The sequence below is a fragment of the Myotis daubentonii genome, chromosome 14 (assembly GCF_963259705.1).
Source record: "Myotis daubentonii chromosome 14, mMyoDau2.1, whole genome shotgun sequence".
In the NCBI taxonomy this organism is placed as follows: Eukaryota; Metazoa; Chordata; class Mammalia; order Chiroptera; family Vespertilionidae; genus Myotis; species Myotis daubentonii.
This window is the reverse complement of record NC_081853.1, coordinates 49,109,756-49,136,690: the sequence shown is the minus strand read 5'-3', so window position 1 is coordinate 49,136,690 and position 26,935 is coordinate 49,109,756. Positions and strand designations below refer to the sequence as shown.

General features: G+C 43.0%; 1 protein-coding gene across 3 annotated transcripts in view; it reads right to left on the bottom strand.

Annotated features, from left to right (window-relative positions):
- The window catches only part of STAC (SH3 and cysteine rich domain), a 98,488-nt gene extending 80,625 nt beyond the window's left edge, over nucleotides 1-17,863 (bottom strand). For 2 of the 3 annotated variants that reach the window (XM_059664234.1, XM_059664235.1), the window contains exon 1: nucleotides 17,573-17,862. In XM_059664234.1, the coding sequence (XP_059520217.1) occupies nucleotides 17,573-17,683 (111 nt within the window). In that variant the 5' untranslated portion in view covers nucleotides 17,684-17,862. Of the gene's footprint in view, nucleotides 1-17,572 lie in introns of all 3 variants that reach the window. The other variant, XM_059664236.1, reaches the window with a different exon arrangement.
- Between the last annotated feature and the right edge of the window lie 9,072 nt (nucleotides 17,864-26,935).

The window sequence follows — 26,935 nt, the reverse complement described above, 5'->3', positions numbered from 1 at the left end:
GCCTTCCTTCCCCTGGCTGCCGGCACTGCTTTGCTCTGGCCCAGAGCTGCCTTTCTGCCTCCGCTCTGGCCTGGAACTGCCTTTCTGCCTTCACGTGCTACTCAGAGGCCCGGAGTGGCTGGGGTGGGGTGGAACGCCTGCGTTGTCACCATGGCAATGACGCAAGTGTCCTGGCCCATCTGCCGCCATCTTTGTTGCCTCAATTTGCATATTCCCTTCTTATTGGCTGTGGGTGCCACCATCTTTGTCGTGAAGTGACAGTTTATTTGCATATCCTGTCTTTATTAGATAGGTTTTTTGGTTACTTTTAGCCAAAATTATCTTTAACTCATACAGCTGATATCTTTAACTGGTACAGCATACCAGTGGTTATATGCAGATTTTTAAGAGTCAAAATATTATTGCAGGAAAGTAAATCACTGCAAAATTGTGAAATATGAAGAGACTGACACTCAGAGAGGTTAAGTGTTTGCGCACTGTCATGCTAACAGTAAGTGGTGAAGTCAGGAATCAAAATCCAGGTCTCCAAAATTTATGATTGTGCCCCATCCGTGTTGCCTCATTGCAGGATGTGCGTGCTGCTTGCTGTCACATCCCTTGGCATACTGGAGATTCAGGGACCTCTCACTACTGCCCCTCAGAGATCACACCCTAGAGGAACACTCTTTCCTAGGCTTAACTCCCATGGCCTCACTTCCTATGATGGGGTTCAACTTTGTTGTAAAAATATTGCCTATCTTACTTGGATACTTCTATAAGAGCCACTTTATAGCATTCCCTACCAGCACCCTTCGATCTTGGTCATTCTCTCAACCAGAGATGGGACTGTATTTTGTGTGTTTGAGGAATGATAAGGTGCTTGGCTGTTCGATGACTTGAATAGACTGAGAGAGGAGGAAGCAAAGGATAAAGATAGTTACGATGCAGAGGCTAGATCCTGTAGGATCTCAGAGGCCTTGGCAAGGATTTTGGATTCATTCTCCGTGTGATGTGAAGTCATTGTCAGACTTTGAGTGAGCTGTATATTAATAAAGGATTGCAGTGGCTTATGTGTGGAGAAAGGACCACCATTCTATAGGTAGATGGTGGCTTGAGCAGGGCCATGGCAACGCAAATGGTAAAAAATAGTGTGTTTTGGACATATTTTGAAGTACAGTCAACAAGATTTCGTAGTGGGTTGGATGTAGGGTGTGAGAAGTGAGTAACCAAGGATGAGTCCAAGGCTTTTGGTCTGAGCAGTTGCCACTGGAGAAGCGGCCACTCACTGAGACGATGGACTGTGGGAAGAAACGTGTTTGATGGAAAGAGGGGACAAATATCAGTCAATTGTTTTCGATGGGTTAATCTCGTGATGACTTTAGGTATCCATGTGAAGATGTGGTGTAAAGACACTTTAAATCCTCGAAATTTACCGTCCTAAACACCACACCAACTGGTTTTTATAAGCCAGAGGCCAGATGGCAAGGCACCAGAGTGAACCGTAAGAGTTATGAGATACGTTTGAAGATGAAGACAAAGATCAATCAGGAATTACAAACAGCCTGAGTGTCTAGCTTTTCAATCTCAGTTTGCTGCTGAATCCATCACGATGTTACCAAGAAGATGGGTATGTTTATTTGGTTGCTTAATTATCTCAGCCTGAGATATGTACCAATTCTATTTTAATGCAGATAATAGAACTGCTCCCCTTGAAGATTTTCTCCAAAACAAACAAAAATATATAAACATGGTTGTTTTACAGCATGGTAATGTAACCAATGACAAAGGGCTCTGGGGAACTGATTGCCCAAAGGGTCACGCTGCCTGGGTTTGAATCCTGGTTTGGATTCCTAGTAGCTCTATTAACCTCTTCATGAATGGAAAACATAGGCTGCAAAGATCATTCAAACAATCTCCATAAAGCACTTAACACAGAGTCTGGGACATAGTTGCAACCCAATATATATTAACTGTTATTTCTTAAATTCTCAGAAGCATACAATATAGACACACGACCCACTGACCCCATATCTTTACAGCCAGGCACTGATAAACACACAGTAGTAAATCTACATCTGCGGTACATGCACACATATGCTCTAGAAACATGCCTTAAATTTTCTCATTCCCTCACTGCCTGTCTTGTCTGCCTTTGACTTGATGACATTTTCTTGTCATGCTTTTCAAGAATGGAAAGATTATTTTTCTTTTTCTTCCAAGAGCTGGCTGTTACTACGGATGCCTGCCATGGCTCACGGCTGGCTGTCCTCCTGAATGAATGACAAATACTCTCAGTAAATAATTCTTCTCTAAAAATAGACCACCACGATGATCTTTAGCTTTAATTCTCAGTTCCACACACCTTGGGAAGAAAAATTCCATTCTTCTTAGAGATTTCTGCTAATCTATCCCAAGCAATGTGACTTGGTGAAAATGAACAAATATCCTCTCCCATTTTGCAAAAAGCCCTAGTTTTGCCTCGTCTGTTTATTGGATTTATGTAAAGTAGAAATGTGGCAGATTTCTTCTGTCAGTTGAATATTCATCTGTTTGGCTTTGGGGAGCCTTTAACCTGGAGTACTCTATCTGGATAATTTAATGCGTGACTTGCCTGCTCTGTCTTCCTCCAGATGCACATGAATGAATTGAGTGGGTACAGGATACCTTCAAAGTCAAAGTCACTGCGTGGAAGGAGCTAGATTACTCTTAGCTCTATACGAGTAAGCCAACTAAACTTTTGATGGACCCACCCCGCAAGAGTTCACTTGGCTTTCTGGGGCAAGGCCTACTCGGTTCACATCATCTATACTGCTGCAATGCATGTTTTTGGCAATACAGTGGGGCCTGGACTTACGCGTGTCCCGAATAACGAGTTTTTTGAGATACCAGCTGTCTCTCAGCCGATTTTTTGCTTTGAGTTGACAGAGTAATTTGAGTTAACGAGCTCCTTAACGAGCTCGGTCTCGGAACGAATTAAACTCGTAAGTCAAGGCCCCACTGTAAATAAAATAAATACAACAACACTTGAACACTGTATATTGGAAAAATGAACACTGTTGGCACAATGCTAATGGAGCCTAAGCATGAATTCTATTTATCTCTTTACAACTGTAAAATCCATAAACCAATTAAATTTGGAGTTGGGCCACCCTGCTCCCCTGATTTGGATTGGAAAGAGGCAATCAATCAAGATTTTAAGAGGAGCCTCTGAGATCTTGCTCTAAAGCCTCTGTTGCCAGTTTGGCTCAAACAAAGTAATAAAAAAAGAGATCTTAATACCAAATCATTAACAGCTCCTCTAAAGCTATCTTGGCACACTTACTCTGGATCTTCCACTGGGGAACCCAAAATCTGGAAGGCTACTGGAAATATGTCAAATCTATATTTATATCCTAGACATCACTCAGTAAAATCAGGGGCAATGGATTTTGCAAATTTCATGCTGGTGACTTTGATATCATTCCCTGGACAGAGGTAGCTCCTCTCTACATTACTGCTGTTTTTATCTTTGTAGTAGTCATCATCATTATCATTATTATTATTTCTAGCCTTAGTATGTGAAGAAAGGAAGAAAGGAAACTATAATATTTTGCACTGACACACACACAAACACACACACACACACACACACACACACACACACACAATCATTTAGTACCTACAATGCCAAGTATTAAAACACCCACAGTCAACCTGGCTTAAGCAATCAGGATATTACCTCAGATAACACGAGGTGTAATGTAGGCAGACACTGGAGATGGATAAGTCAGTAGCAGAATGACATGATGAAGGACTCAAATTCTTTTCATCAATTTACTTTGCCTTCCTCATTCCAGCCTTGAAGCTGGCTTCCTTCATCCTCTGAAAAGGCTACCTGTTTGCAAATATTCAGTGATGGCACCTTCCCTTAGTCTGTTCTCATCAGCGTAGAGACCCTTTCTCAGACTTCTCATCAGAATTTCCTTCTCTCATTGGCCAAAATTGTAACACATGTTCTTCCTCAACCAATCACTGGTGAGGTAAATGAAACCACCACGAGGATTTTACCTCTTTGGTACTGACGTTGAGAACAATGTTTCCTAAAGAACATGGTTATATAGAAAAAGGTGGAAACCCCAGAGCAGTGTTGGCATTTTATAAGACAGAAGAAAGGAGTACATGGCTCTGGGATTGGCAACCAATAGAGTCTCCTAAATATACAGAGACCCTGGTGGAGAATGACTGGAATAGTGGTAGGGGAAGGAGGCGGAGTTGGAGCAGGTAGAAGGGGAGGCAAAGCGAAAGAAGAAGATAAGACAGACTTAGGGAGCAAGAGTATGTAATTCCCTCCCCTGGAGTGTGGGCAGGGCCAATGAATATGATGGGATAGTCACTCCCTTCGTTAGGTCCTATGACATGAGAAAGGTGTGGGAAGATCACTCTGGTGATTACTATGTTATATTAAACACCATCCTAGCAGAGTGGAGTGTGACCATCCTGTTGGACTTTAAGAAATATGTTCTCATGTCATGAGAAGAGGGGGGCCACGTGGCAAGGACCTGAGGTGGCCTCTAGTTACTGAGAGCATTCCTGGCCTGCAGTTAGCAAGAAAATGGAGACCTCGGCTATATAGCTGCAAAGAACTGAATTTTTCCAACAGCCTGTGACCTTGGAAGAGGACCCCAAGCCTCAGATGAGATAGCAGGGCTGGCTGACACCTCAATTTCATTCTGGTAATTGTCTAGCCAAGTGGGCCCTCTGGCTTGTTCCTAGATTTCCGACCCACAGAAACTGTGAGATAATAAGTATGTGTAGTTCTAAGGTGGTAAATTTGCGGCATTTTGTTATGCAGCAATAGAAACTAATACACTGACTATAGACTATTGGATGAGTGAGAAATAAATGTATTCTTTGTGTCAAACCATTAAGCTTTGGCGGTTCATAGCAGCTAGTGTTACCTTAACTGTAAGTGGCATTAATAAGGATGCTCATAGAAAGGCAGTAAATGCCCCATCAATTGTGCAGGGACTGTATCCTCTGGAAATCTCGTCCTAGAGATGGTCTTCTGAGGCTGGCCCACAGTACTGCTGTACCTGATAATGAAATGGAATTCCGAATAGCAATGACATATTAGTTGTCACCTCCAAATTACAGCACTTTTCATTTATGGGATCTGGCTTGCTCCAATTAATTAGAATCTGGGCCAGATACATAAAGCATGATACCTCTGAGAACCATCAGGACTGTCTGTCACATTTATGCAGTAGAAAAGGCATTGTATTTCTGGCAGGATCTAAGGGGTTTTTATTTTTATTTTTTTAGTGTATGTGTGTGTTTTTAAATAAAGCAAGCATACTAACATCTATTCTACTCAAATAGGGAAATAGGATTCCAGCTTTTTTCAGCCTTAAAATGTCATATAACTTTTAGAATAGATTCCCTGGCTCTCATGAAAGTGAACATATAGTTAATACCAGATACTGTGATGGTAATCCATATATACTTTCTCATTTAATGCATACTATACCCTGAGAAGAAAGTATGAATGAAAAAGGGGCTATGTACAAGTTTAGTGACCCAAAGTGACCCTTCCTCTCTCCCTCCTTCCTAATATATTTTCATAGATGGTACTAGAATATTATGAAGCTTAAACTGACAGGTGGCATTTTAATCCCACTATTGGAAATGAGGTCAAAGCTTATGCTCTCTCCCTGGGCCTCTGTCTGTCTCTCGGCTGCTGTCCAGAGCCCAGGAACCAGGTACAGGAGCCGTGAGGGCTAGCTTCAGGCTCTCTGCGCAGCTGCCCGACCAGGCTGTGGACAAACTTACGAATGAAGTTTCAATGAAGAACCAGAAAGGGGTCCTGCCATGAAGCTAGGTGGCTTGGCATTTTGCTCTTGGATCCTGACAGACAAGTTTAAAATACCTCCCATCTTCAACCCCATGATTTATTACAAATCAGAGGATCAGTTTTTTTGACTTCCTGCTATCTGCAAAGGTCACCTTATGGGTAGTCTATGATAGGAACATTGCCAAAATAATTCTAATCACAAGAACAAACAAACAGATCACAGATGAAACAATGTAAATTGCTTTCTGAGACAAATTCATAAAACCCTTAACATTCTAGAGCACTGGGATCATCAGAACCAGATGGATGCTATTCCTTCTGGAAGAAAGACCACTCACACTGATTAAGAAGCAGCACGTTTGAGGGGCTGCAGTGGCCTGAGGTGTGGTTCGACATGAAGCCTCTTGGCTTTTATTCATCATGTTCTTTCTTCTATTCATCAGAAGAACCATAAATTGCATGTTCAATCCTCACCGAGGAGTATGTTTTTAGTGATTTTTAGAGAGAGAGGAATATCGATGTGAGAAACATCAATCAGTTGCCTCCCATATGCACCCCTACCGGGGATCGAACCCACAACTTATTAGTATATGGGATGATGCTCCCACCAACTGAACCACCCAGCGAGGGCAACTGCACACTTTAATTTTGTAAGGTGGATTTTTTTTCCCTTTTGCCACCCCCACCCCCCCTTTTTTTTTTTTGCTTTGTGCAACTTATTCATGAGATACTTATTTTGATCATTTCACTTACAGGCTATCTACCTGAGTAGAAGAGATAAAGTCCAATATAGCAGTTAGAAAAAAATTCACTCCATAGAAACTGATAATAATGAAACCTCATACCTAGGGAATTTATCTTTTAGAATGTTATTTGGAAGGTCGTGTTTACTGGGGATGATCACTAGCAAACTGATCAACATATTAAGCATCGGTAAAAATGTATTAATGAAACAAATGAAACCAGCAACTTCAGCTTAATCACATTGCCTTTTGAATAAGAATGGAGGAATATCAAACCTATCAGGGCAACTCAGCAACTGACTTCTAGAAAATGCAGCCAAGAACTAGGAAATGTAAGCAAAAATTCTGAGAAATCTCTGACAGATGAATCATTAAGTAAAAGTTAAAAAACAATAACATAATACCCCCCACGCCCCAAATCCTCTATTTAATTGCCCGATATTAGGTTCAATTTCTATTTTGCTTTAAGGACCATGAAATTCCAACTAGTTGGTGATTTATTTTCCAATACAAAAGCAAATCACAAGGAGCCAATTAGAAGCCTCAAAGAATCCTGCAGAGAGAGATGGCCTTTGTGCAGGGAGAGTTAGAAAAATGTTGGAATCACACAGCAGTATGGAGTCATTAGTACATGGGAAAATACTACAACATGCAAAAGTTCAATAACTGGTGTTTAAAAGGGCGATTCTGAGTAATCAGGAAAAGGAAATTACAGAAACAATATAATGGCTTCGAAATTTACAAAGCACTTGCAGTTCTGTTGTATAGGAATGAAATTCCATGCGACATATTCTGCCTTTCACAGTAGGGAAATAGAAACCAGATTATAGAACAATTTGCAAGCAGAATTGCCAACAGGGAAATGCTTGGAACATAAAATGACATGTTCGCTCTTATCAGGAAGGCTTGCCTCTCCAGGATGCCTCCTCTCTTGAGCACCCTTGCCTGATGAGGTTTCCCTGGACTTCTTTGCGATGGAAAGAACTCATTTCCCCCAAAATATGGAACTCCAAGAAAATGTTTCAGGAGGAAAAGTAGTAGCTAACTTTGCAAAGTAGTAATAATATGTTATCAGAAAATTATTTTAGCAATTTCCAATCATGAATCTCATTTAAAAGACTCATTGCATTTGTGCCATGTGATTTTTGTCATTTTTCCAAGGAACTTCGCAAATTTCTTAATGAAACTTGGTAGGAAAATATTGTTCCACGAACAGAGATCCAATTTGCAATTGACTTTTCATATGTACACCCAAGTCATATATACCCCACTTAATGAAACTTTGGTTCAATATCTGCTGCAAAGATATAGTTAAAGAAACCAGTTCTAAAAATCTCATTAAGCTTATTAAACTCCAGGGTGAGCACTTCCATTGTACTTTTAGAAAAAAGATTAACCCAGGGAGGAGGAAACAGACCTATGCCAAAATGATGATCAGCGAGGTTTTTCTATTATAGAAATAACAAGAGGCTCAGTGCATGAAATTCATGCACTCATGGCAGGGGGAGGGGGAGTGTCCCTCAGCCCGGATTGTGACAGGGCGCAGGCCAGGCTGAGGGACCCCACTGGTGCACAATTGGGGCTGGGGAGGGACATGGGAGGGTGGCCAGCTGGGGAAGGGTCACGGGAGGGCTCCAGGGCATGTCCGGCCAGTCTCACTCAGTCCTGATCAGCCGGACCCCAGCATCAAGCTAACCTACCAGTCGGAGTGTCTGCCTTCTGGTGGTCCGTGTACGTCATAGCAAGTGGTTAAGCAGCCTTAGCATATCATTAGCATATTACGCTTTGATTGGCTGAATGGCCAACTAGACGACCGGATACTTAGCATATTAGGCTTTTCTTATATAGGTTAACTATTATTTACAAGCAAGACCCCTTGACTGAAGGAAATTATTCCAATCCAAGGTCTTACTCATTGAACCACACCTGGTTTTACATTTTGTGGAGAGATGACATGCCAATGGAACCCCCAAGTCAAAGTCTTTTCTTGTTGAACAAGTCTGGTCTTTGTTGCCATCTTCTTGCCACATAAGATGATTACTGTGTAGATTACTGTGACTCACACCCAATCCTTCCAACTGAGGGTTGTCTGACAACCTACATGGACCAAACAACATTGCAGAGAAGAGCTTCAGTAAAACATGGTGTTCACAGTCTGAATTCTTGATGACTTTGTTTCTACCTCATTCCATCCTGCTCCTTATTTTCTTTACTGCTAACATCAGCTCTTAAATGCTCTCTTGACTTCCTTACCTCACCCTTTGAGATTTTCCTGTCTCCATGGTTTTCTCATCTTTCTAGTCAATTATTCTGGTCACTGACTTTATCTGTAGTCTCCGGCCAGATAAGGGCCCTCTTGGTTGAACCCAGCATCCACCCCCAATCAATCTCTGTGAAGTGACTCTCTGAGGAGGAACTGGGCAATTTTACTTGCCTTGGAAAGTTCTTTCCTGTGTGCTCTTTTCTCTTCCTTCCCATTTTCTCTCTGTCATTTTCTTAAGACTGAATTGCTCACCTCCCTGGCTCTAGGTTCTCTCTATGACAATCCATCCTTTGCTTCAATATTACAACATTAATGGTTCCTCTTATCCTCACCCTTCAAAGTGCAAATGTGAGCACTGCTGTTTAACTCTCCTGACTCCCAATCCAGATCTAAGAAACTCATGTTATATAAACAGAGAACTACAAATAAGGGTGTTCGCAGGATAGGAGCACCTAGCAATCCTGCCAAAGAGAGTGATGAGGAGGCAAGGTTGAAGGAAGGTTTCTGGCTGTCCTACAATAACTCATCCAGAGAGGTTAGAAAGATTTAAATGAAATGGATAATTTTATAGCAAAATAGAAGCTAACCAACCTGACTTGGGCAAACAAAAAAAAAGAAATAGAATAAAAAAGTGAAAAGTTTTCCAATCTTTTTAAAAAAATGGGTGCTAGGTTTATGTATTATTGACAGTTTTTCCCCACCACAAACATTCAAAGAGGAGATGGGTTCTATAAACTGTTCCACAGAAAAAAGCAAAAACATCCATGGAATCTTCACAAATCATTTTTAAAACTTGGCATATTCTTAAAAATAAAATCTGACCAAGGACACAAAGTTACAGTCAGAGAACAATCTCCCTTATGTATATAGATGTAAAAATAATAAAGCATTGGCCATCAAAACCCAGCAGTTTATTAAAAGAAAATCCCCATGGCCAAGTAGGACCTTTTCCAGGAATGTAAGAAGAGTTTAATATTAGGCTATCTATTAATATAATCCATCACATAAAGAGGCCAAAGGCTCCCCAAATCACATGATTACCTTGATACTTGCCAAGAAGTCATTTGAAACAATTCCACTTCCATTCCTGATGGAAACTCTTAGTAAGCTAAGGAACATTACCCTTCTTGCACACAAGAAAGACAGTCTTAATTTAATTGCCACATGAATGGGAAATTGGGACTTGGTGTAGAAGGGGGGGCTTAAGGAATGATTTAGTTGGAAATGAGTTTGTCTTGAAGTTAAATTTGCAAAAACCCACCTTCTATTTCTCAGGCTGTATGTCTACATTTGCAGTGGTTTCCAGAGTGGCTTGAAATATAATGGAGCTGAGACCACTCCTTAGCACTAAACATGCACAATGCACACTTATAGACAATGTACACTTATAGCAAAACATTGGTCCTACCTACTCCCCCCAAAAAAGGGAGAGAATGAGAAAAGCAAAATTATTATTGGAGACATTATGACCATCTCCTATAATAGCTAGCATTTACTTACTCTGTACCAGGTGCCATGGTAAGCACTTAGCACACACTAATTAACTTAACCCAAGTGACAGCGCTTCAGAGGGCGTTCTGATGCTCACTTTGCAGAAAGAACAGTGACGCCCAGGAGAGTCAAGGACAGAGAAGCGTGTTAAATGGCAGCCCAAAGTGGCGCAATGGGATTTCAAGATGGCTGTGTCTGATTCCAGAGCCCATGCTCTGAGCCAGTAAGCAACACTGTATGTCTTTACTAATGAATAAGAAATAAACTAAAATATCTTAGATTATAAGGTTAATATAAAGCAGATTTCCTATGTCAGCTATAACCAGCTAAGAAAATATAAGAGATGGTTCTTAAGAGTAACCCAGCGTATACATACCAAGGCCAGAGCTAACAGAGAAGTAGGCAGGAATTATTTGAAGGACATTACCAAGCACATGTAAATGGCATAAAAGACATTTTAGTCACTAAAGATATATACTATGCTCTTGGATGAGAAATCTCATTATTTGTGAAGATTTCACTAAAAGGATCTTAAAAGTATAATGCAATTACTTTCAAAATATAATTTTTATAACTTGAAGGAAAAACAAAAAGGTGAGTGCAGCTAAATAAATAAATAATAAAACTCCCAGGAGGGTACTTGTATTATCAGTTGTCAGTCAATAAAGCTACAATAATTAGCCCTGGCCGGTTTGGCTCAATGGGTAGACCATTGGCTCATAGACTGAAGGGTCACAGGTTCGATTCTGGTCAAAGGTACGTACTTTGGTTGTAGGCTCGATCCCCGGCCTGTGTGGGCTGGTGTGTACGGGTGCCAACAAATCAATGTGTCTCTCTCACACCCATGTTTCCCTCTCTCTCTCTCTCTCCCCCTCCCTTCTACTCTCTCTGAAAATTAATAGAAAAAATATCCTTAGGTGAGCATTAACAGCAACAACAAAAAGCTATCATAATTAAAACATTTAAATAGTAATGCAAAAGTACAGGATAGTAATAAATGCAAAATCATTAGAATATAACAGATGACTCTAAAAGAGAACCCAATACATATTGTCATTTATTATATAATAAATGTAACATTTTAAAAAAAGAGAATACATTATTCAACAAATGGTTATAGAAATACTTATTAATCATTTGGGGAAAAATTGTATTTCTTCTGTATCCCATATCAACATAAATTCCAGATGGAGTAAAGTGATAAAAGTAAAAAAATGTATATGTTAAGGATCTTGAAAAACATATGGGTTAATATTTAATCTGCTCCCAGGGTGGGGAAGACTTTTCTAAATATAAATGGAAAGAAGGAACCGTAGATGAATTTGTGACATTTAACGACATAAAAAAGAAATCTTCTATGTTGAAAATGTAATAAAATTGAAAACAAATTATAAGTTGGAAAAATGTTAGCAACATATATGGAAGAGCATGGTTTTAATATTTATAAAGAATCCTAAAAAATCAATAGGAAACGGATGAATACTTTATTAAAATGTACAAGGACATGAATAAAGAATTCACAAAAGAAAAAAGACAAATAATATGAAAAATATGTAAAACAATCTTCTAGTGAATAAATGCAATTCAAACAATAAGAAAATTAAATGCATCTTTGTCCTTCAAATTTACTGACTCAGCAAGAAAACAAACAACCCAATTTAAAAATGGGCGAAGGCCTTGAATGGATATTTCTCCAAAGAAGATACACAAATGGCCAGTAAGCACATGCAAGGATGCTCAGCTTCCCTAATATTAGGGAAATTCAAGTCAAAATCAAAATGAGATATCATTTCACACCCATTAGATCTAAAGAATAGAAAAAAAATAAGTGTTGGTGAGGATGTGGAGAAATTGGAACCCTTTGCAATGCTGGTGGGAATCTAAAATGGGGCTGCCATTGTGACAAACAGTATAATGATTCCTCAAAAATTTAAAAACAGAATTACCATGTAATCCAGCCATGTAATCAAGCAGGACTTGAACAGATATCTGTGCACCCAAGTTCATAGCAGCATTATTCAATAGCCCAAAATGGAAAGCAACCCAAGTGTCTATTGACAGACGAGTGGATAAACAAAAATGGGTAAACAATTGTGGTATAGACACACAATTGAATATTATTCGGCCTTAAGAAAGGAGGAAATTCTGACACATAACACAACATAGATGGACCTTGAAGATTTATGTTAAGTGAAATAAGCCAGTCACAAAGGAACAAATATTACATGACTTCTCTCACATGAAGAATCTAGAGTGGTCAAATTCATAGAGCCAGACAATAGAACAGTGGTGGTCAGGGGCTTGATTGAGAGGATGGAGAATTAATATTTAATGGGTACAGAGTGTCAGTTTGGCAAGAAGTTCTGGAGACAGATGGTGGCGACGATTGCACACAATGTGAATGTATTTCATGCCACAGAACTGTCCACTGAAGGAATGGTTAAGACAGTATGCTTTATTTTATGTATATTTCACCTTAAATAGAAATAAATGTAGGGGGTTGGAATTGGATGCCTACATGAATTGGAGATCTGAAAAAGAAAGGAATGAACTAAAAACAAACTTCTCACCGACTCAGGTAGATGATAAAGAAATTTAAGCATAGCTAGAAAATGAATGAATGAATGAATGAATAATTTCCCTGGGAATTCATTATCACAGACCTGAGGCTCAAATTTTGACCTGGGAAGCCCCCACGTGCAAAAGTAAAGCAATTATGTTCTCAGTTAATGAGACCCCAAATGCAAAAATAATGAAATTCTGTTCTCAGCTAATGGCAGAAGAAAACATACTAGTGTGGAATATATTATTGGAAGAACTTCTAGTATAAACATGTCCTTTCACTCCAAATGGATTTCTAGATTTATTACAACACCAATCAAAATCCAGGCAGGTGTTTTTGTGGAAATTGATTAGCTGATTCTAAAATGCACATAGAAATGCCAAAGGCCCAAAGAAACCAAAACCATTTTTGAAAAAGCAAAGCAAAGTTGGAAGACTTAATCTGCCAGATAACAAAACTTTTTCATAAAGCCTTTACAGCAAGACAGGGCTGCCTTGGTACAAGGATAGACAAACAGACCAATGAGGCATTACAGAAACCTCCACATAAATTGGATATGCGGTCACTTGATTTATGGCAAAGTTGGTGGTGCAGTGCAATAATGAATCTTGACCCCTACCTAACACCATGCCAAGAAACCAATTCTAAATGGATTAGAGAGCTATGTTGTTAGAATTCTGTCAATAACTTGGTAGGAGAAAAGACATTCATGGAAATAAGGGACGCTGAAATGTGAATTTTTCCTTAGTGTTCCATGTTCTCTGTCAAGCACTTAGAAAATAAATTAGGTTGTGGTTTTTCTGGAATAGTTAGTGGAAAGATAGATGGGAGAGGTTCATGGCTTTCAAACTTTTTCAACTCAACTAATTTGATGAAAAAGAAAACCATATGAACTACGTTGCCACTTGTGCTTACAGGAATTCGCTCTTGAAGAAACTGCATTGGGGTATCCAAAGTTCAAGACAGGGTTTTTAGACACGGGTATTGCCAGTAACTAGCTGCGTGATCTTAGGTAGATCACCACCTCCCTCTGGGCCTGGATTGACTCAAGAGACAAAATAAAGGGGGATATTTAAATAAATGTTGAAGGTATAGACACGTTACTGATCTGGTATAAGCTAATAGTCCGTTCCCCGGATGATGCGCATGTCCATGTACTTGCACAATTTTGAATGTTCTGGTTGTTTATGGATCTTCAAAAGATCATTCATGAATCTCCAAAGAATATATTGACCCTTGGACACCTGGAACATGTGATAATGGGTTTATAAAAGGAGGCATTGCCTTTTAGAGATGTGACCTGAAATAGTTATAGATGAAATAAGTTGATGTCTGGAATTTGCTTAGAATTATCCAGTGTGTGTGTGTGTGGGAAGGGTTAATAGATGAAACAAGATGATAAATTGATAATTGATGAAGCCAGGTGATTAGGTACATGTTTCTTTATACTGTTTTCTCTACTTTTGTGTATGTTGAAATTCTCCACCATAAAATAAATGTGCATAATAAAATTATCCATCATTTAAAAATTACCTGGAATAGATGATCTTTAGTGTTTCCAATTCTGATATCCCATGATTTAGCATTCCAAAGCATCTGCCAAGAAATGCGCTTCTGGAAACATTTTTATGTGCTCAGGGCATTGAATCATCATCATTCCTCTTTTATTGAACCCTCTGGACTAAAGGGTTTGTCGTGGGCCTCATTTTCCAGATGATTCTGTGATATTCCATTTAATTACTTCCACAAATATACTTTCAGGGAAAGGGCAGCAAAACCAAAATCTAGAACCTGGACAAGAATTGGTTTGTAATCATTATGTGATAGTGTGGCTCAATTCATTTTCAAATATTTCTTAAGACAAAAAGGCCAAAATAACTGCTGTAAATGACTTAGTGGCATGTCAAATCCTGGGTTAGGATGTGAGGTGAAATGGGAGATGTTGTGTTGTGTTTCACAACTCACACTCCCGACCAATGCCACCTGAGTCCCTGTCCTTGCTGTGTCACTCAACTACGAGTCCTTGAGGGTAAGTCATCTTTCTGAGCCTCCACTTGCCTATCCATAAAATGGAAATACCAGTGCAATTGCCCTCAGAGGGTAATCCTGAACAGTCAGGTTGTGCCGGACATGTGGCAAGCATTGAGCAGATGCGCACCCTTGTTCTCTCAATTGTGCAAATATAAAAGAGATGAAAAAGGACATACGATATAGGTCAAACATTATCAGTAGCTGCCGGTGGGTTTTGGCCAATAGGTGATCTTATTCTTTTCTTTATTTTTGCTTGGACGTTGCAAATTTCTACAAGAAGTGTTTGTTACTATTATCATCCAAGAGAAAGGTTTCCTTAAAAAGTTATTTTAAAAATGTTTCTTGAGAAAGCTTAATGCCCGGGCTTGTCCCACTCGGTGCTCAGACAAACAAAGCACTTCAGGGGAGTAAGATGGAATGATGGCTACTGTCCTGCTCACATTGTCCTCCCCAGGCTCTCATCTGTAGGAAGATTCTTGCAAATGCCAGTGAGCCTTCAGATGTGGCGTTCCTGGTGTAGAATGAGCGGAGGCTGCCTCTGCCCCTGTTTCTCGCCATCCTGTTTCCTCACCACACATTCCTCCACACCATGGGACCCTCAGAGAAGATCACAAAGGCTGTGCCAAGGAGAATTCATTCGGGTGCCCTGTTTTGTGTTCAATTTCCTGGGGTTCATGTCCCTCCCCCACCCACCCCCTAATGCATAGCCCATCTCCACTGATTAAGAGCACCTAAGACATGACAGCAAATTTAGGAATGTGTAAACAGACTTCAGGGGTGTTTGAGAAACACGGACGTGTGCAAATCTGAAACCATAAGCCAGATAAATTGGTGGTTAATTATGGCTATTACATAGGTAGTTTTTGTGTTGCCAAAGAATTTACATTAGGATATCTATAAATAGCAAACCCATGTGGTGTGCTTGAACCCGGCTGCTGTGTATCTAAATGCTAAGCACTTTCCAGAACTCACCTACTGCAGAGCAACAGGCCCTATTCAAAGAGTTTAATGCCATCCTGGCCGGGTGGCTGTGTGGGTTGGAGCATGACCCCGTGCACCAAAAGGTTGCGGACTCGATTCCCAGTCATGGCACATACATACCTAGGGTGTGGGTTCGATCCCCAGTTGGGGTGCCTACAGGAAGCAACGGATTGATGTTTCTCTCTCCCATTGATGTTTCTCTCCTTTCCTGTCCCTAAAATTCAATAAATGCCAGCTTCGCTCTTGAGTTTAGCTACATTCATTTTCAGTATTCTAGATCACCTTTGAAATGGCCACTAACCCATATCACTTAGGTGACCGATGGTCAAGGACGGACAATGAGACACCCAAACACTTCTGGGTGGAGAAGAGTGGTACATATGTGTGGGTTGTGAGGCTGCCCTGGAACGGATCATCTGGGGCCAGATGGATGCCATCTCCTTTTCTCAGGGGGGAGTATACCAGGGTGGTCTTCAGCTCATCTCACCTGTTCCTCACGATGACTCTGCAAAGTGAGGCTTTGCCCTTATTTCCAAGTGTTTTAGAAAAGTGGACACACATGCCCCAGGTCAGACATCTAGCAGAAAAATTTACATAAAAATAAGAAGCATGCAGAGCTCTCTGTCTTGGATTAATTACCTCCTAACTTCGGGGGCTGGGATAGGTACGGTGCCCAGCAACGCTTAAACTGAAAGCCACTTAGCTGTGATTTTGCTCCTTCCATGTGTCAGTGGCTTCCAGGGGTGTGTGGGGAGGCACAGAAGGGGGGTTCCTTTGCCCCCTCAGACCTGCCCTCCAAACTGGCACCCCTCTTTCCTTCACTCTTACACAACGACTCCCCCCACCCCCCAATATGCTGGGGGAACTCACTGGGAGACCTGTATAAAGAGCCAGGAACCTTGCACTTCTAAAAAATCCATCCAACTACCAAGTCCATCTTACAGTTTTCACTCCAAACGGCATCTCCCTGCCAGCGGCGGCATTTCCCTGGATCCTCTTCCAAGGTTGCCAAACAGGTGCCTGGCACCCACGAGAGTTTCCGAGCGGCAGCGACAGGAGAGGTGCCGCGGGTCGGTTCTGTGTATGTGTTCGCGTAACTCAGAGAAGCAAATGAAAGTTCCGCGAGTGTTAACTTCCACCAGAGGAGCATCCCCGTTCCCGCCACCACAGCCTTTCCCACCGCCCAGTTTTCCTGAAACCCGCAGCATCCCAAGTGCGGGCTGGGCTCTGGTGAACGGAGGGTCTCGGAGACCCTCGGGATTCAGACAACCCTTTGCTGGCCCGCAAACGCCCTCCTGGCTTTTCTGGAGGAATAGCCCTGGGCTGTCCGCCCCCAGAAGCCCAGGCGTTTGAGGCACAAACAGGCAAAGAACAATTAAGCCATCAGCACCCAAGAGCGCTGACCCCGGAGTCCAGGTGAATTGCGTGAGCTCCAGGGGCAGAAGCCCAGCGAAGCCCGCGGGGTGTGAGGGCGAGGAGGCTGGGTCCACAGGAACGTGGTCCAGCACCCTGAGCAGCGAGTCAAGCCGGACACTCAGGTCTCGAGGGAGGACCAGTCCTTGAAACCTGGTGGACTTAGGGGGCCCGTCTCAGCCCACCCCCCGCGCCAGCGCCAGTTCAGAGGAAACCAAGGTGGCCAGAGAGGGGCACAAATGGAGAGTTTGCTTCTCTTGGGGCAATGCGCGCGGTACCTTGGATTCCTGGCTGCCGGTGGATGCCGGAGAGGGCGGCTGCTCGGCGCTCGCTGCCTCCTCGGGCAGCCTGTCCACGCCGTCCTGGCGGGCGCCGCTCGGGGGGATCATCGCGGCGGCGCGGGCACGGTGCGGGGCTCCCGGAGGAACAGCGGGGCTCGCCTTCCTCCGGTGCGCCCTCCCCGCCGCGCGCTGGGCGGCTCAGCTCGGGGTTCCAGGGACTCCCATCCTCGCCGAGGCTCCGATGCGCCCTCCACCGGCCTCACCCCCGCCCTGCCCACGTCCCCCGCGCTCCCGTGGGGAGAGGAGAGCGCGCCCCGCCCCGCCCCGCCGAGCCCACAGCCACCTCGCTGGCGACCCAAGGGTGGTGACAGCCCCCGGCAGCGGGGCGAGCGGGCTCCGATTCAGGCTCGATCACCCCGGAGAAGCGGGAGGCGGGGAGACGGCTCCGGGCGGGGCTGCGGGGCCAGGGCCGGTAGCGAGGGCAGGCAGGGGCGCGCGGGTGAGAGCCAATGCTGGGGGCTGGGCGCACGCCCCCCGGATCGGGGTGATTGTTTCACGAGGCTGGGGGTGGGGGGTGGGGGTCGGGGAAATTCCGACCAAACCCGGGAATGAATAGAAAACCCGAGAGTGACTCAGCCAGGAGGAACCACCTGCAACAACTCCCTCATTCCTCACACTGAGAAGCAGCCACTCAAAGGGAGGCAGTGACTTAGCCAAGTTATTTATAGGGTTCGGTGACGGAGATCAGGGACCAAAGCTGGGGTTCCCTGGCTTGAGAGCACCAGGCTTCCCGCCATTCAGCGTGGGACTGAAGCAGAGAGAGAATGAAATGCCCTGTGTCCTCACTTGGTTGTGCTTTCCGGAGCTAAAGCCCGGTAGGCTTTTCATCTCACTGGATGCCCAGAGCCACACTCTTGGGCTAGGTGGGTACTACTACTTCCATTTTATAAATGACACGACTGAGGTTTTAGGGAGGCTCAGGTCTTTGCTTTAAGTCACTGGACGATAAATAGTGGGGCTAGAATTAGAACCCGTTTTGGCTTCAAAATCCATGCTCTTTGGACTGTGGAGCTTCCAATCTCGGCCAGACCTTCATCGCTGTAGAGCAACTGGGTGTTGCCCTATAGAAATGAGCTCAGGGCTGTTCACAGGTAGGCAGGCCATTCTGCCTGAACAGACATTACAGAAACATAGACTTGGCCCCATTGGATAAAGCGGCAGAAGGATCCAGGATTTTTTAAAATATATATATATTTTTATTGATTTTACAGAGAGGAAGGGAGAGAGACAGAGTTAAAACATCAATCAACTGCCTCCTGCAGGACCCCTACTGGGGATGTAGCCCACAACCAAGGTACATGCCCTGGGTCTGGAATTGAACCTGGGACCCTTCAGTCTGCAGGCCGATGCTCTATCCACTGAACCAAACCGGTTAGGGTGGATCCAGTATTTTTTGAAGATACAATCTCTACATAGGGAAAGGAAATACATCTAGATTTTTAAAACACTTAAAAATATGCAAAAGTCCATCCTTAATTTCCTAATAGAAAATAGTAAACTTAAGTTTAGATTTGCTCTATTAGCTGTGAATGTGTGCAAGGCCAGCCTCATGCTTGCAGCCTGTGACGTGACCCAGACTCCTGCACTTGGTTCAGTGCTCTTCTGTTGCTTCCTGAAATTTTTTTTAAAATATATTTTATTGATTTTTTTACAGAGAAGAAGCGAGAGAGATAGAGAGTTAGAAACATCGATGAGAGAGAAACATCGATCAGCTGCCTCCTGCACATCTCCCACTGGGGATGTGCCCGCAACCCAGGTACATGCCCTTGACCGGAATCGAACCTGGGACCTTTCAGTCCGCAGGCCGACGCTTTATCCACTGAGCCAAACCGGTTTCGGCAGCTCCCTGAAATTTTAAATAAGTTTTGAACAAGGGGCGCTGCATTTATATTTTGCCTTGGACCCTGTGAATTATGTATCTGGTTCTGAGTGTTCGCTTTAGCTCATGCCCTTTGGAAAGAACTTATTGCTTTTTCCATCCATTGAAAACTCCTGTTCTGAGTGACAGCCTCTCACTGGACATTTGGCACTCAGAGAGCTCTAGATATCATGGTATCCCGTCGCCTCTCATTTGATCAGGCCAGGATGGCTAACCCAATAACCATGGCTTTATCCTCCTCAAAACACAATTCCTGATTGTTCCATAGAGACAATTTCTGACAGCTAACATCACAATAGCAGCAAACAGAGCACACAATGGCAGAGCAGCAGTGTCAACACAACTTTCTCAAGCATCTCTTCTGTACCAGGCATTGTGCTAGAAATGAACAACAGAGAGAAAAGATAGATTAACTCTGTTCTCCTGGAACTTAGAGCCCAGTGAGAGAGACAGGAATTAATTAATGCACGTGTGCGCGCGCGCGCGCGCACACACACACACACACACACACACACACACTCACGCATTTCCCATGAACTGTGATAAGGAAAAGTATAGGACTTGAATGAATGTGTACAGATGTGAAGCCTGATCTAATGCGAGGGAGTGAAATCCCCAGGGTCTATGGGCAATTCCAGCCTTTGATGGCTTACAACATGGCCTTACAACAAGGAATTTTTCAACCTTGGATTTTATTTTACTTTTGTAAGGACTGAAGAACAGCTGTAAGATGGAAAGGGATTTATGTGAAAGAAACACAGGAGCAAAGTCTTGATCAGTTCTGGAAACTACAGGTAGTTCCAGTTCCCTAAGAGAGGTATGCTATTATGCATAAGACTAAGGATTTCTGTGACTAGTTAACACGTTACCTAGTTAAATTGTCTTATTCTTCAAAACACATCTCCAAACATTTTTTTTTTACTCTTGAAAAATCTCCTTCCTTGACCCCGTTAATCTGATTTAAAGTCCCAAACCATGTTCTCATGGCAACCTCTCCTAAGTAATCAATGATGAAGCTGCCTGTCCTCCCGCTGGGCTCTGAGCTGCACTAGGGCAGGGACCATGTCATGTTCATCTTGTTTTCTCAGCCTCTGGCACAGTGTTTGTTAATGAGATGTGAAAGGAGATTGCCCTGGTAGCCCCCTGAGCCTTAACGTAGCCTCGGCATTCATTACTCTGAGTGCCCTCCGTGCACTGAATGGAGAAAGACACTGGATGTTTCTACAAAGCAGTGAGATTTAAAATTACACAAGCTCCTTGATAGTAAGGATTTTGTCTTGATTGGAATGAGAGGACCTTAAACTGAGAGTCATGGCTATCTGTGAATGTGTGGTTCATTGGTTTGCATGAAAGTAAAGGGTCACAGCTCATCTCTGGACATAGGCGTGGAAGTGGACAGGGCACTGCGTTGTCTGAGTCTGTGGGTGGAGGGCTATGGCAGAAATGGATGGCACTCTATTTGAGTAGGATGCCTTGAGGCTTGGGCCATATGCACTGCTGCTTTGGGACTAGATGGCGATGCTGAATCTAAGTCCTCCCACGTTGTCATGAAAACCAACCCTGGCCTGGTATTAAGGGGGCATTGATGTACTGATAGTAACGCCCAGAGGACAGACAGTGGAGAGGACTGATGTCCTTCATGTATTGGAGGTCAGTGGATGGTAGGCCAGCAAAGTGATTCCCAGGGGACACCTGATAAAACACACATATGAGCAGAAGTGTACTTTTGCATGGCCCCCTGTGAGAGACCCCTCAGGACTCCCACTTATCCTGGGGGTGAGACCTCACAGAAGACTGGAGGTCCTGCATCAGCAGCTGGAGTGATGTTTGAGCGATGATGGTCGAGCTTACTTCTACCATAGGCTGCTGAAGCTTGGGGAAATTCAAGTTGCAAAGAATTATCCTAAGTCTCCAGTTTGTATCAGGACCCTGTGATTTTTGTAGCTTCCTTTTATGGTCCATTTATTTCACTCTGGCTGCTGGTTAAATATCAAGCCAGCAGAAGTATGAGGCGTGCAGACATTTATCTTCACAAACTTGAACTGGAAACTCCCACTCCTGGTTCATTTACACATTCATTAATTTGTAAGAAGGGCAAAGCCTTCCGCCTGGTCACATACACCTGTGTTCGCAGTAACGCTGCTCAACAGAACAGTGCATAATGCTTTCAACCTTCTCTCATTGCTTTGCTCCAAATCCGGATAAAAGTTGCTCATCACTTTTGGTTCTTTGTTTTAGTAATTAGCATTTAACTTTACATACCCTCTCCTATGAGTGCAGGGTAATAGTTTAAAAGGCAAAGGATCCAGCCCGTCCTGGCCTTTTTGCCCCCTCAAAAATGCCAGGTCTGTTCGCTCTCCCAGCTTTGATGCGTGTGGCCATTCCCTGTATCTGAGAATCCCACCGTGACTCCCATGGCCAGCTCGTGATGTTGGGCCTCAGTGCCTACCATCTGAAAACATCCTGTTTTTTCTTTTCTTCTTTGGTGTCTTTTATTCCCAAACATCAACCTGGCAAGGCACCATGCTATTAGACCCATTTTGTAGATGAAGTCATTGGAAATCTGAGAAGCTGTATGACTTCCCTAATGGGATATGGTAAGTGCAGAGTAGAGAGGACAGCCCCTAGGTTCAGACTCTAAACCTCAGGCTCCTCTCAGTGTAAGCAGACGTTGTATAAGAAGTCTGTACAGCCCTGGTTGGTTTGGCTCAGTGGCTAGAGCGTCAGCCTGTGGCAGACTGAAGGGTCCCTGGTTCGATTCCTGGTCAGGGCACATGCCTGGGCTGTGGGCTCGATCCCCATTGGGGGGCATGCAAGAGGCAGCCGATCCATGATTCTCTCTCATCATGGATGTTTCTCTCTCCCTCTCTCCCTCTCCCTTCCTCTCTGAAATCAATAACAATATATTTTTAAAAAGTCTGTACAGCATGATTTGAGGGCACAGGCAGGGGAAGGATGAGGTCCACCAAGTGGAAAGGATGTTGGAGAAGGTTCCAGTGGAATTGGAAGGTGACTACAATTTTCCCTGGAAGAAGTCTTGAGCAGACTATACAGTATCAGCAGAGACATAGAAGTGTGCTTGTGCAGGGGATGTTCAGGTTTGGTTCTTAGAACACCATGGTTTCTTGTTTTTCTTTAAATTGACTTTTAGAGAGAAAGGGAGAGGGAGGGAGAGAGGGAGAAACAAAAATCGATGTGAGAGTGAAACAATGATTGCTGCCTCCTGCATGCCCCCTACGAGGGAATTGAGTAGGTGTCCTGACCTGGAATCGAACAGGCAACCTTTCGGTGCATGGGACGACGCCCAACCAACTGAGCCACATCAGCCAGGGCTGTTTTCTTTGTAACTTGTACTGATAAATAAACAATGCTTAAACAAACAAACAAGAACAGCAACAAAGGGAAAACCTGGAGCTGGAGAAATTCTTTGAGTAATAATTTTAGGTAAGTTTACAAATGGCTGTTGGGGAGAGCTGGATCTCTGTCAGCCTGGGAAAGACAGTTTTGGTTCATAACAGAGGGAGGGGAAAAGCATCATAAGGATTCCTGGAGGTTTAAATGGGTCACGGATTATGAAAGGGCCAGCATTCAGAGAGTCTAACACATAGACTCTTCATTCCTGGCAGCCAGGCACGGAGAGCTCTGGTTCCCCGAGAGGCAGGGACCCATTCTGTGTATAGGACCCCAACATTCAAAAACACGTGTCACCTGCCCATTTACAATCTCTAAAGGATTATGAGCTTTCAACTTGCTCATCATTATGAATCTTAAACGACATCCCTGAAAGTGAGTAGTAAGACTTTCAAAACAGAGAACAGGAACTCGAGCCAAAACAGGGAATAATTCCTGCTCTTTATCTAAAAAGCTTTGCACTTACTTTGAAATGTGTTCCAAAAGCTTGGAGAGTCGTGCTGGGGGCCAATGCATCTCAAAAATTCTCTTTCCACTGTTTTCCAGGGAGGGTTCTATCGCTGCTTTGCCCTGCTTTCTGTAACCCTCTGTGTTCCTCCAATGACTTGGCAGCCCTGGGCCATCCATTAGGCCCTTGACAAGGGGCCTGGAAAAGATGACTCAGGCCTTAAGCCTCAAATGCCATGTTCTTCCCTCCATGGCTGAGGACAACTTACCCAGAAAGCCTGGACTTAGGAAACATACCTGTTTCATCTGTCTTTATTATTGCAGAGTTGGCCAGAAAATGGGGATTTTCTCTCTTCCGTTCACAATGATAACTTACCAGGGTATATAGTGGGAGATTGTATCAATGCAGTTGCTATTCAGACAGACCAGAGGTGCTTGTTGATGGCATCTTTGTCCCCTGTTTTCTCCCTGAAATGCAAGCTGCCACAATGCCCAAGTCTATCAAGCAGTGGTCTAATACTTTGAGGAAGCCATCTAGTGAGTCACCGTGGAGTGACGATATTACTCCTGTGTGGTGGTGGGGGAGTTATTATTCAGCTTAAGATAGTTGAGAACATTACAAAATAAGTAGAGATGTCTAAATAAGTGAAGTGGGAGAGAGATATAGAAACATCAATAATGAGAGAGAATCATTGATCGGCTACCTCCTGCATGCCCCCTACTGGAAATCAAGCTGAAACCTGGGCATGTGCCCTGACCAGGCATTGAACCGTGACCTCCTGGTTTATAGGTTGAGGCTCAACACTGAGTCACACTGGCCAGGCACCAAAGGAAAACGATTAATACTGACAGGTCAGTAGCAGTTTTCCAGAAGGAGAAGAGGAAAGTCATTCTGGGCATCTTAAGAGGAGCATACCTCCCTGCTTATATTTCCTGAGTTTGTTTATTTTATTATTGTTATTTTGGGGGTAGTGAAGGGACCTGGAATTGTCATCATCATTGCTTGCAAATCCCCTTTCTCATTTTAATTCATTTTATTAATTGTCCTGAAAATAACCCAATTCCCACTCAAAATTCCCTTCATTCCATGACACCCCCATGTTTTACAAATATATGTCTTACACATGTAGGGATATTTGTATGGGTCTGTGGAAAATATTTGAAGTTCATTAGTGTGTTTTAAACTGCATAAAACATTGTGCTGTTGCATATTTCCTCCTAACTTATTTCAGGAAAACAGAGTGTTTAAACTACATTAAAAGTAAACTATGCAGAGATCATTTAAAATGGATGAAGACGTGTGCTGTGGAATGTATTCTCTTTCGCTGCTGTGGAGAATTGGACTGTCCGAGCCTGCCATGATGTATTTAATCCGCTGTGTGGTGATGGACTGGCAGGTTGTTTTCAGTTTTCGCCTGTCACGACCAATGCTGCTTTGGCTATTCTCAAACAAGACTCTTGGTGCTCATGCATAAGAATGGATTACGACTGCCGGTTGTCTTTTTCCTGCAATGGACACTGCATTAGTTCTAATGTTATCTCTGTGGCTTTATTTGCATTTCCCTGATGACCACCAACATTGAGCGCGTTCAGGTGATTTAACTCCTCTGAAAACAGAAATCTAACTTTTTAGATGATCCGACTGGTTAATCTACTTCTGAGTACATGAACAATTTTTATTTGTACTGCATTTGTTTTCTTGTAATACTGAAAACTCCCAGATTCCTGCATCTGTCTTAAAAATCCGTACGAAACTGGAGAAGCCATTCCTCTGTTTACATAGTCCCCCCCTCCCCCCGTTATTTTCTACTGTTTCTTCTTTCTTCTTGGGACTTACTTTCCCCTGATTCCACATCACACAGTCCCAAACTTTTGGAGTTCGAAATGATCTTAGAAAGGTAATCAGTCCATGAGAACACTGAGCAGGTGATTCACCTCTCCAAGGTCATCCAACCTTCTAGTGCAGTCTTTCCACTCAGCAACATCCCTGTTTTAGTTTTTGTTTTTAAACATTCTCTTCTTAATAGCCAGCCTTTACCTCCTCAACCTTCAGGCTTCTATTATCTATAATAATAAAAACGTAATATGCTAATTAGACCAGACATCCTTCCCGATGACCTTCCTGACAAAGCCAGGGCTGTGAGGGAAGCCAGTGCCAGCAGCAGGGGGAAGGAAAGCCTACTCTTGCACGAATTTCATGCGTCAGGCCTCTAGTAAGAAATAAAGGAAAGAAGGACCATGACACAAAGCATCTGCTGAGAAGGGAGAAAGTTAAGAAAGGCTGTTTTTTGTGGGTTTTTGGAGAAAAAAATTTAAAACTACATATGGTTCTTGCTTCAAACAATTTCCACACAGTCCCAGACTATCCTAGTATATAGTATCATATAATAGTGTTTGGTCTCAGACAACTTGATAGGCGATCCCTCAGTGCTGTCAACCTCTGTCTTAGATGAGGGTCCTACTACATTGACTATCGTGCCCTGTCCAAAACAGTGGTCTGAGCCATACTATCTCAATCACAGGACACATTCAACTAGGGTCAAATGCTCTAGCCAACTTCAACAAGCATGTGCTGAGCGCTGATTATGTGCCAGCCACTGTTTTATGTGCTTTGACGTGCCTTGTCTTGCTCAGGTCTGGGAGGTAATATTATACTTTGCAGATGAGGAACCTGTGGCCCAGAGAGCTGACACATCTTGCCCAAGAGCACAGAGCTATTAAGTGAAGGCATTCTGATTACACAGCCACATCTTGTGTGTTATACTGTCTCCAAATTGAACACCCTACTAGGATTCAAAATACAAGTGGGAGATTCAGAAGTGTCCTTTTTAAAAAATATTTTTATTGATTTCAGAGAGGAAGGGAGAGGGCGAGAGAGATAGAAACATCATTTATGACAAAAAATCATCGATTGGCTGCCTCCTGCAAGCCCCACGCTGGGATGGAGCCTGCAACCTGGGCATGTGCCTTGACCGGGAATTGAACTGTGACCTCCTGGTTCATAGGTCAACGCTCAACCATTGAGCCATGCTGGCCAGGCATTCAGAAGTATCCTTATGACTTAGGTACCGTATCTTTTATTTCTAGGCACATATAATTCAAACAAGGCATAAATCAGTTCAAACAAATGGAGGAACTGATGCTCTGAACATAAACAAGGCTCTTTTTGAAAGCTCCCTCATTAGTTGTCTTTGTGATTGGAAATTTGGTCTTGTAGCCCTTGCATATGTTCTTAGAGACATTCATGTTTCAAGTTCAGATAGAACTTAGACTAAAGGTATGACAATGCTGTTGCCCGCCAGGAAACTGCTATTTGTAAATGCATTACTAAAGGTTCTTTTGATAATTGTTTTTGGAGGATAAACCTGCTATCTTGAGCAAAGTTTTGCATTTCAGGATTACTACAATGAAGGGGAGCACTGAGGGTCAGGGGAGCCCAGTTCAAAGCTGTGAAATATTAGCATATCACTCATTTTAAAAAGGGGAAAACATTCAAAATGTAAAGATTGTACAGTAATTTGCAGCTACTTTAAATTTACGTCAATTTCTGACTTCAGTGGGAC